This window comes from Mus musculus, chromosome 3 (assembly GCF_000001635.26).
Source record: "Mus musculus strain C57BL/6J chromosome 3, GRCm38.p6 C57BL/6J".
In the NCBI taxonomy this organism is placed as follows: Eukaryota; Metazoa; Chordata; class Mammalia; order Rodentia; family Muridae; genus Mus; species Mus musculus.
Window position 1 is genome coordinate 107925799 of NC_000069.6, and position 11106 is coordinate 107936904.

Below are 11106 nucleotides of genomic sequence, written 5' to 3' on the forward strand. Positions count from 1 at the left end.
GTTAATGGTGCTTGTTGTCATTTTACAGGCTAAAAGGCTACTTGGATGTTCACTTTTAGGAAATACCTGTTTAATACCTGTTGATTCATTTTGTAAGGTATCTTTCTGGTTATATTACTTTTGAATAAGAGGTCTTTGTTGAGTAGCCATGTTCTCCCATCCAAGCATGGGCCTGAATGCCTACCCATAAACCAGCTCTTTCTGGAACCATGAATGGGAATCACTGAGAAACTGAACCTCCTAGAGCTTGCTCTCGGGTGTTATTTTAAATTGCTTCAGGAATACATGAAGCAAATGCAGAACTGGTGAAGGAGGTATCTAAATAGACAAGGTTATATACACCAACAAAGTACATAAAAGGATGTGAGGTACCGCAAAGCAGGTCTCCCTACTGGCTTTTGACCTAGAGACTTCAGAAGGGCCAAAGCAACAGCCTTCAATACTGAAGATCATCTACAAGGGGTTTTGAATCCATTGGAGTCGGGCTCCTTACCAGCTGTCTGTTGGTGTAACAACCGACCAAAGAAAAACAATGTAAGCGGAGAATGATTTATTCTGGTTCATGGTGCAGGAAGAACAGCTCACAGGAGCAGGGAGAGGGGTAGGAGAGGGTCACAGTTGCAATGACAAGTGCTGGAGTCACGGCACACCTAGCTCATAGCTTGTCTCAGGAAACAGAGCAAGCAGAAGAGTGTTTTGGCTACAGTGGTCAACACACCTAGCATTCTACAGTCGCCATATGGACCCCACCTGCCGGAGAGCACACAGCTGCCCAAAATAGCCATGAGCTGGGAACCAAGTATCTGAACACATGAGTCTCTAAGTGGTGGTGGTGGGGCAGGGGGACTTTAGCTTTAGAAAGGGCTACTTTGCTAATGAAAAGGAACTGTTAGGGATTTTAAGAGACTGTGTTGGGCAGAGATTGGATGACCAAAAACGAGAGCCGGTGAGGCTTGGGATCTGGAACAGGATGGAAGGAAAGAAGAAGGAAAAGTTGGCTGTGGGGCTGCAGGGATCCTGCCTGCACCCCAGGGCTCCTGGCAAACTCAGGAGATCTGGTATCTTTATCCTACAGCCCACCCTGTCAAGGTCCTAATTGCTGCCCCAAGTTGCCATCTTTGTGAACATGGGTCTTGGGAGGAAGCGACTGGTCTTCATGTAGTCGGAGATCTTCTTCAGGCCCTGCGTGTGAGGACAGAGAGGGAGGTCAGGCCAGGGGCCCCACTGGGATAAGCAGCCCCACTCCAGAAACAGCTTTCCCTGTAGACTCTAATATTAGAGTTCTAGAAAGGGGAATCCTCGGTGGCCTATGCGAAGATGCCTGTGCATCGGGATCGTGCCCATTATAGATTATGACCTACGCTCAGAAAACACACTCCATCCTCCAAGATCAGTCTCACTGTGCCAACGTGTCAGCAAAGAGGTTATGTGGCTTCCTCCTGCTGGCACAGCTAGTCCATGAGACAGGACCTGAGTCAAGCTGGCTCTATAGCTCCCAATCTCTTCCCTCTCTACCCAGGCCTTTCCTGTCTTCCCACAGGAGACCCTGCCACTCCTTGCCTTCACAGACACGATCCTTTCTCACAGGGAACATCCTTGCTGGTTTACACAGAAACCTTCTGTAGCAGGACAAAGATGTCCATGACAGGCCAGTGCAGCAGGACAGAGAACCCAGACCTGAGCCAGGGACCCAGCAAACCCAGGATCAAATGCACAAGGGGAGGAGGGCCAGCTAAGGATGCTGAGCCAGCTCTAATTGTTCTCCTGCAAGTAGAGGTCCAACCCGCTCTCTGTGGAGCCTCAGGCCAATCTCACTGAGTCCCAAAGCTGCCTCATATCCAGCCCTGCTCCATGGGGCCATGCAAAGAGACACTGGGAGTGTTTGTTCCATCTTACCAGGAGAGCCTGCTCAGATAAATTCTGCATGGTTCAGAGACCTAGAGCTAACTGCAATCAAGAAACCAGGTGCAGCAGGCCTCAGGCTGCAGCCCTCAGCTCTTCTATCCTTCCCTATCATGACCACAGCAGCCCTGGTACACTTTCAAGGCCACTGGGTCAGGACCAGACCCAGAATTGGTGAAACCAGCTGAGAAGATATATCACTTGATATAGGGACAAGATTCCAGACTGCAAGCCTGTTGTTCTAATGCCTGCAGTTCCCAAATCTCTGAAAGCATATTCTGTAGGTGCTAAGTAGACTCTGGGGGACCCATGACTAGCTATGCAGTGAGGGCCAAGCTGTGACTCACAGCTCCCGGGTGACTCTGTGCCGGTTACGTTCACTGCACTCTGCTATACTTGGTCTCTGAATGGAGTTCTTTCCATGCCTCACTGGGCCTGATACTGAGCCTCATACAGAGGAGGGGGCCAGTGAATAGGAGTCTAAATAAGTATATAAATACATTGTAGAAATGGCCTCATGGAGACATGGGGAAAAGAAAAGGGCAAAGGCCCTATAACCATACAACTCTTTAAGATAAAATCCTGAATAGGGCTCACATACACTCTCAAATCTAGCACCAAAAACATCTCTGGGGTTTGGCATGTGCTCAGATGCGGATGGACCTGAGTGAAACTTTCTGAAGACCTGGTATTGTCTACACGCGGCTATTTCACACAAATCCCACCATGCCTCCCTCTCTGAATGTCTGCGGCTTACACACTCCTGCCACGTTCTGCCTTTCCCCAGCATTCTGGACTGAGTAACCTAGGCAGCACAAGGACCCGAGGCTCTTCCTTTTGACACAAAATAGGAAATGTCTACTCCCTGCTGGCCTTAAAGGCCACACACCCCCAGGGAGCTGGGCACAACCTCTGCTAGTAAGGGACTTAGCCTCTATAGTCTGTTTCCTTATCTGTCCCATAGGACTCATAATTCAATCTGCCCTGCAAGTTGGTTGTAATGATAATTTTTACCCAATAGATAACGTATGCTGAGCCAGAAAGCAAGCACTCAGTACATGCTACTGGCTTTTGCTGATTTTAAGCTCAGTTCCAGGGCCAAGGGCCTTGCAAGCAGAGTGGGGAAGGGAGGACCTCAAAGAAGAACGAGGATTTAGAGCGTCCGTCACCTCAAAGCGCGCTATGAAGTCCTTCAGGTTTGGGAACGCATCCAGGCACTTGGCCTCAAACACTTGGTTCCTCTCAAGCACATCGTAAGCAATGAAATCCACAAAGGTGATCTGTAGGAAGCCGAGGGTGAGTGTGCTTGGATCAGGTAACCTGGGAAGGATGGCAACCCCTCCTCCCCACCCCTCCCTTTACCTTGTCCCCTGCGAACCATGGCCGCTTGCCCAGGAACTCAGAGTAAAGCCTCATCATTCCAGGGAGTTGCTCCAGGTACCCTGGCTTCAGCTTCTCCTAGAGCGGAACACACTGTGATCACCCTCAGTCACAAGATTCCGAGCAGAGGCCGCCCAAACAGGGCGACAAAGACCCCATCTGGGCAGAGGTGCAGCCACCTTCCCGAGACTAGGCCTGGGTTAATTCTGCTTTAATTTATGATGTCACTATTATTAATTCATTATGTCTATTGATTAGAGTCCTACAGGCACCAGATCCAATATCAGAGGTGATGAGGATCTACACAGGGGCACGCTGTCCCTGAGACTCACCACAGGTGCTCAGAACAACTCTTGTGAGTCACACCCAGGACTGTGTGAGCTGGCTCTCGCATTCAGATGTAATGTGAGTCAGAGAAGCAAATAACTAAAGCATTCTGGAAGAGAAGTTGGATGTTCTGCAGGAAGAAGAACGGTAGGGCTCTGGGGCAGTTTCAGAAAGATGAAGTGTGATGGGGTGAAAGGAGATGAGGCAAGAAGAGGCTTAGCCAGCTGTAGACTGCCTTTTGGGAACACTTCCTTATTACTGTGAGTATCCCAGGCATGGCTCTGGGTATCTGGTTGGGAAGAGTCCCCAGGTGATGGCTCCCATCCATTTCCAGCTTACTCCACTTTTTCTCATTGTTGGAATGTGTACTATAGAAGCAATGATGATGTAAGACATAACCGAGTAGGAGACATAACCCAGGCCAGAAATGGGTGATCAGAGCTGAGAGATTCTAAACACAGTCTTTACTACCCAGCTACCGACACTGGACTGTGGAGTGTTTGTTCTAGTTGCTGAAGTTCATTGTAAGTGCCATTTGACAAGACTCTATGTTGGCAGGGTGTGTGTGTGTGTGTGTGTGTGTGTGTGTGTGTGTGTGTGTGTACAAGAGTGTGTGTGTACGTGCATGGAAGGTTTGGTTTTGTTTTAGTGCTTTTGATTTTGAGACAGTGTAACCAGGAAGACCGTAACCTTAGTCCTTCTGTCTCAGTCTCCATACTGTGTCACCATGACTCCGCCAGCAGTTCAGAGTATCATCTGTAGGTGAGCAGCGCTAAGACGTTAGATGCTAAGCAAACAGAGCAGATGAGAAGGCAAAGGTACAAGCTCTGGTTCCCCCACCTCATCCAGCCCAGAGCAGGACTCACAAAGTCAGCGTTGTAGCAAAGCCTCGCCAGCACCATGCGGTTGTCCATAAGCTGATTCTCCAGAATATCCACACGGATCCTTTCCTCCTCTGTCTCCCCACCTGTGAAAAACACAGCCCAGACTCACACTCAACATGCCACCCTGGCCAAGCCCAGCTGGTGGCCATCGGTCCCCACCCCTGCAGCCGGCCCCACTCACACAGGTTGTGCTTGCGGCCAAGGTAGCGCAGGATGGCATTGCTCTGCGTGATCTTGTGTGACCCATCGATCAAGTAGGGCAGCTGAATGGACAAGCATGGAGAGTCAGATGGGATATGAAATCCCAGAATCCCTTCCTTGGGTGAGGACAGACACGAGGCCTGGCACTCAGTGTGCCTGCCATGGAAAACCTTCTATGAAAATGCTGCTCACTGAACAGAGAGCTGGGATACAGCCCATCACAGAAAGATGGTGTGGACAACCAGGAATGCGAAGATGAAAGCCAAAGGACTGATCCCATCTGTATAAACAGGGACACCACCACCATCTCCACACCTCCCCTCTCCTGTACTTACGTTAGGAAAGTCCAGGCCCAGCTTGAATTTCTCATTCAGCCACTGGCTTTGGTCATAGTCAGGAGCTGTGGTGGACAAGATAATATGAAATCAAAGGACCCATGTGTTCAAACCCCTTTCCCAAGATTTTCCCAAGGGGTCAGAGACAAGACTCTCCAAAGCAGTGGACCTGCAAGCTGACTCACAAAGTCATACTGCAAGCTTGCAAGGATGAAGATGTTTGTAAGGGCTGTGAGCTTCTTCATCGCTAAAGCTTGTGAAAGATTTAGCCAATTGCTAGAAGAATGGAGCCCAGTTATAAATACAGAGTACACTCAAATCTTTCCTTAGCATCTTCCATTGGCAAATCAAACCACACCATCAAGGGTTTTGGAAGGGGCATGTTACAGCTCCAACAAAAAAGTGTCAGAGCTGAGTGATGAGGTTGGTTGCTGGGCAACAATGGACAGGAGTTGGGCAGGGATCTGACTAGAAAGGATGCAGTCACCATCACCCATGGTGTATCTCTTCTCCTCATAGCTTGAGTCTGTGTATTCCAGGAACAGGCGAATGGCATGGGCTAGCTGTAAGAGACAAGAGATGGTAAAATTCTTTACCCCTTCTACACGAGTCCTCATTCTCTGACCTAGTTTCACTATGTCCATGGATGGACCAGAACACACACACACACACACACACACACACACACACACACACACACACATACACAGCTGCAAGAGCATGCCTCCATTGACTGCACGGATCCTTGTCCCTCCTCCAAGTCCTACTCTGCATTCGGACCCCTCTCTCACCCCACGGATGTCCCAGTAACCCAGTGTCATGGGCATGGTGCCGAGGTCTGAACGGACAGGCTCAGTGTCAATCTAGCCTTGGCTGTTCAGAGAGCTGCCAGAAACGGATTGGCTTCGCTTTGTCAGGTCTTCAGACTGCCCTTCCCCACCTCCCAGTTCCAGCCAATACCGGCATCCAGGAACAAGGCCAGGGCCGCCCCCAGAGCCAAGGCTGCCTGAGCTCCATTGTTATGGTGGTGGCTTGGCTGAGTGCCAAGAGCGAAAGGCGGGGCTGGGTTTGCTAGCTTCTTATTGGTGGTGCTGGGTTTCCGCTGTAGGACTGCTATTTTCTACCCTCTAGTCTAGATGGCAGCAGCATTCCCCAGTGGTGACAGTTCGGAAGGCCTAGGACCTTGACAACTGTGTCCTGAGGGCAAAATTATCTTTTATACTGTGAATACTTAAAGAACGAAGAACTGGAAAACATGATAATACAAATATATTCATGAATGCAAAACAAATTTTTCTGATGAAATTTATTTCATTTAAGTGTGTGTGTGTGTGTGTCCTGGATCACATAGTAAATGATGTATCTGGAGTTTTTTTTCTGTTTTTTATTCTGATATAACATTAATCTTTGAAAAAATTCACAAAAGAAATGAGTGCCCACTTAATCACCTGTATACTGTAGCTGCTTCCTTGTTCGGGTGCCCTCCGCTAAACTCCGCCTTCCTTGGCTTGCCTTTCCCTCTCTCCTGATCTTCCCACCCCCTACCTTTGACTCTTTCCAGCATGAGTACAAAATCTTATAACCAAGAGTCATTTCATTTTCTTTCCCACTAACACCATGCCGGGGATGCGTGAGACCCTGGAGTAGCTGTGATTGATAATCACCTCTGCCGTGCTGCTTCCTGGCCAGGCTTGCACTTGGACCTGTGACTTCTGACAATTGACGGAACATGTTTCTCTTTACAGAGCCTTGAAAGCCTTGTGCCCAATTCCCGAGGAACAAGTGTTCTTTGTCTTATGTTTCTTTTTTATCCTTTTCTCTTTTGCGATGGCTTTAGAGGTTGGCCTTGGGACCCTGTGTAACCCAGGCTGGTCTTGGATTAGGCTCAGTTCTCCTGTCTCAGCTCCCGAGTGCTAAGATTAAGGACATGGAGTGCCACACCTGTCTCTTTTAGGAAGCACCGCCAACTCACTCAGATCTCAACTCTTTTAAACACGTTTTATGTTTATGTTGGTTTCATTTGGTTGTGTTAAAATGTAGCTGAGGGTGAGGAAACCTGCCTTAGTTTGAGATAGCATTGCTCTGATTTTTTTCGACCAACTTTTATTAATGTCTGATCTCAGTGACATTGTGGGGTGGGCAAGTTTCCAGCCACAAGGTACCCTTCATGTTCTAGAGACCCGGTGAAGGCTGCCTGCACTGGGAGGTGTCCTTCTTAGTCCGCTTGGACCCCTGTGAACCAGGCTCTATTAGGGTCTCCAGACAGTCCTTAGAGGCAATAGTGAAAGCTGGAATGGCAGTCAAAGCAAGTGTGACTCAAGCCTTATGGGGACCAGACAGGCTCCCATATGCAGAGACCTCACTGGGGTATACTGCAGATAAGACCTGCCTCTGTTACACACGTGTTGCAAGTACAGAGCCTAAAGATGATGGGCTCCCCCAGCTCCTCAGCACAGCACAGCACAGTCACTGCTGGACAGGACAGTGAAGCCAACTTCAGGGACGGCCACTTCAGGAGGCCACTGAGTTGAAGGAAAAGGAGCTGGGGCAAGAATGGGGCAGGGATTAGGGAACAGCAAGATGGTGCCAGAGTAGCAGGGGGATGACTGCGACTGAGACTTTAGGGCTCCCATTCTGTCCCCTCTCTGCCTGTCTTCCCACAGGACACCCTGCCACTCCTTGCCTTCACAGACACGACCATTTCTCACAGGGAACATCCTTGCTGGTTTACACAGAAACGTCCTGTAACCAGACAAAGACGTCCATGACAGGCCAGTGCAGCAGGACAGAGAGCCCAGACCTGAGCCAGGGACCCAGCAAACCCAGGATCAAATGCACAAGGGGAGGAGGGCCAGCTAAGGATGCTGAGCCAGCTCTAATTGTTCTCTTGCAAGTAGAGGTCCAACCCGCTCTCTGTGGAGCCTCAGGTCAATCTCACTGAGTCCCAAAGCTGCCTCATATCCAGCCCTGCTCCATGGGGCCATGCAAAGAGACACTGGGAGTGTTTGTTCCATCTTACCAGGAGAGCCTGCTCAGATAATTTCTGCAGGGTTCAGAGACCTACTGCTGAGGGTTATCAAGAAACCAGGTACAGTGGGCCTTGGGCTGCAGCCCTCAGCTCTCCAGTTCATCCCTCTCATAGCCATAGGAAGCTTTGCACAGCCACCAATGCTATGATTCCTGCAACAGAACCAGAGCCAAAGAGAATCTGAGAAAGAGGAGCATTTGATGTAGAAAAGACTCCAGACTGCAAACCTGTTGTGCTGGTGCCTCCAGTCCCCTACTGTCTAACAGAGTAGCTTCTGTGTGTATCAAGCGGACTCTGGGGGACCCAGGGCTGTGGAAGTAAAAGTTACTGTGATTGCCGGTAGCCAGGAGGGGCCATGACTTGCATGCCTCTTGCTCTCTGCTGGACTGAGTCACTGGATGGAAAGTCACCCACACAGCTCAATGTGCTTCACACATAGATAATCACCGAGTACCAATGAGAATACATAATCCCATCTCCCAGGTAAAAAACCAGACACCCAGAGAACGGAGAAGGAGCGCTTGAGAGGGAAGGAAACTGCCCCATTTAATGTCAGGATTGCAGTCTGCCAACTAGGGAGCTGGAGAGACGGTTCAGTGGTTAAGAGCGGTTGCTAGACAACCATGAGGACCTGAGTTCTGATCCCGGTGTCCACGTAGCAAGCTAGGCATAGGTTCAGCCCACATGTAGCCATAGCATTGAGGAGTGGAGACAGGAGCATGGCTGGAGCTTGCTGGCTAAAAGTCCATCTGAAATATGAGCTGGGCTACCAGATTCAGGTAGAGACCCTAAGGTGGAAAGTGGTAGAGAATCCCTGACAGCTTGACGAACCTCCCTGTGTGTGTGTGTGTGTGTGTGTGTGTGTGTGTGTGTGTGTGTGTGTGTGTGTGTGTGTGTGTGCGTGCGCGCATGTCTTCTACATGTCTGCTCAAATCTAGCACCAACTATATCCCCTGGGTCTCTGTTTCTCCCATTGGGGATTTAAGTCACTAAGGTAGTCTGCAGAGGGAATATGAATAGTGTCTTGTGATCCTTCATCTCAGCCCTTTAATTCAACTTCCTAAGGCCCTCGGCTGACATGTTCACCCCTCCCAAGGATCCTGGAGTGGGAAACACAGCCTATGCAATGACCTGAGTCCTCTCTTTTGGTTCAAAACAGGGGTATTCACAACCTGCTAGCCTCAGACTTCAGAGACCAACAGAGAAGTCCTGCACAGCTATCACTAGTACCAGGTTCTCAAGCAAGTGACTGAATCTCTACAGTTGGCTTCCTTATCTGACCAGTGGGACAGGTAACTCTATCTGCCTTGTGGAAATGTTCTTATGATTCATTTGACCCCAGGTTGTAGGATGTGAGCACCCCGTCCTGGAATAAAGCGATCAATGGTCATAGTTATTTTTCCTTTTGGCTCTAGATTTAGGAACAAATTGTGGAAAGAGATTCAGAGAGAAAGTATCCACTTGAGAAGAGAAGTGGTGCTCTTGGGACTGGAATGCATACAGAGGTCTGGTTTCCCTGTGCTTCTGCCGCCGACTTCTTCACTAATGTCAGAACCAGCATTTCGAGGCTTCCATGAATCATGGACTGAGTCAGAATCTCAGATGTGAGACAGGTTTGGGTTTTTTTTTTTTTTTTTTTTTTTTTTTTCACTATTTTGGCTTAAGCTCACACATGGGCAGCCCACACAATAATAGCAGACATTTAGTTCTTCACCTCAGATAAACCCAGGGTTTGGCCACAATCTCCCACAACCTGCCATCAGCCCAGTCACACATACTATTCTTGGTACTCTGTAGCACAAGATGGTGCCATTTTAGATGCTCCTGTGAGTGCCTGAGCAAACTATACTTCTATGCCTCACCTGCATAGAGGACCTTCCTGCCTTGGTTTTAGCTTGCTTTCTCTCTCTCTCTCTCTTTCTCCTTTCCATACTTGAATTATAACTTCATCTAAGGACAGGGTCGTCAGGTAGAACACATGGGTAGGGAGTTTGTCTCTCCCTCCCCCGAGGGCCCTTCCAGACAGCATAGTCCTAAACAGAGGACTTCAAGTAACCACTTTCCTATCACAAATTAACTAAGCCCTCTGTTCTTCCAAAAGCCCTTATCCAGAAATGTCCTTGGGACTTTTCAAAAAGAGATACAAACCCACACAATCTCCTTTAGTTTAGTTGGGTGGTATCAGCTGACCTTGAACCCACTTTCTCCTATCACATCATTCTCCCTCCCAGTTGTTCTCACGGGGCACCTTAGAGAACAAGCCTGCAACTTCGGACCTCACCATGCTGTGCTTCCTCCCTTCCCTCGGGTGTTGATAAGGCTTTTGCCTGAAGGGTAATTTGACTCAATACTTTTCTCTTGAGCCCAACAAAAAGGAAGCACCCTGGTGAATGGAGGAACCACAGATGGAATAAGGCTGAGACCCTGAAAGACTCCCTGGAGCTGCCCAGCCCCCTGGACTCTCCCCGTGAGAGAAGATGAACTGGGGACAGGCCCTTGCAGATGTATAGTTTGGGGCTCCTTCATGTCACATTCTCTGCCTCTTAGCCATCAAGACGTGAAATCAGTCTCTGCCATACACCTTGACAATCATAATATTCTGCCTAAGCACATGAGACCACACACACATATATACATATACACATAGTGTGTAAGTGTGTGTGTGTGTGCGCGCGCGTGCACGCTCGCGTGCGCATGTGTGCCTGGGTTTGCTTGCATGTGGAGGGCAGCAGTTGATATCAGGTGTCTTCCTCAAGCTCTCTCTTCCTTACTTTTTGAGACAAGATCTCTCACTGAGCCAGGCTCTCATTGGTTTAGCTAAGCTGTCTATAGAGTAAGTTCAGAGAGTTTCCATTGCCCCAGCTCAGGGATAATAAATTCATATCACAACACTTGGCTTGATCTATGCAAAGGACTAAACTCGTGTGTTTGCGCTTGCATGGCACACAAGTACTTTATAGACTGAGTCACATCCGCATCTTTTCCTGGTTCTTTTTAGTACTTCTGTTGGCTGTCAAACGCCATGTGAATGAATCCAAACATGCACACT

At 48.9% G+C, this 11106-nt stretch overlaps 1 protein-coding gene across 4 annotated transcripts; it reads right to left on the reverse strand.

Annotated features, from left to right (window-relative positions):
* Positions 1 to 535: 535 nt before the first annotated feature.
* Gstm7 (glutathione S-transferase, mu 7) lies at positions 536 to 6079 on the reverse strand. Of its 4 annotated transcripts, none has more exons than XM_006501971.4 (8): positions 5990 to 6079; positions 5517 to 5592; positions 5030 to 5094; positions 4675 to 4756; positions 4476 to 4576; positions 3265 to 3360; positions 3072 to 3182; positions 536 to 1182 (listed from the first exon to the last, which is right to left on the reverse strand). In XM_006501971.4, the coding sequence occupies exons 1-8, from the start codon at positions 6044 to 6046 to the stop codon at positions 1093 to 1095; spliced, it is 678 nt and encodes a 225-aa protein (XP_006502034.1). In that variant the 5' UTR covers positions 6047 to 6079; the 3' UTR covers positions 536 to 1092. The 4 variants fall into 4 exon arrangements, with proteins under 4 accessions (XP_006502034.1, NP_080948.2, XP_006502036.1 ...); NM_026672.3 differs by having other exon boundaries at positions 5821 to 6019; XM_006501973.4 differs by lacking the exon at positions 5990 to 6079 and adding an exon at positions 5754 to 5845.
* Between the last annotated feature and the right edge of the window lie 5027 nt (positions 6080 to 11106).

Coding starts and splice junctions, on each gene's coding strand:
- Gstm7 (XM_006501971.4), bottom strand. CDS start 6,046: ATGGAGCTCAGGCAGCCTTGGCTCTGGGGGCGGCCCTGGCCTTGTTCC. Junction 5,095..5,516: donor GAGATACACCATGGGTGATG/GTGACTGCATCC, acceptor TGTCCACCACAG/CTCCTGACTATGACCAAAGC. Junction 4,757..5,029: donor TGGGCCTGGACTTTCCTAAC/GTAAGTACAGGA, acceptor TTGTCCATTCAG/CTGCCCTACTTGATCGATGG.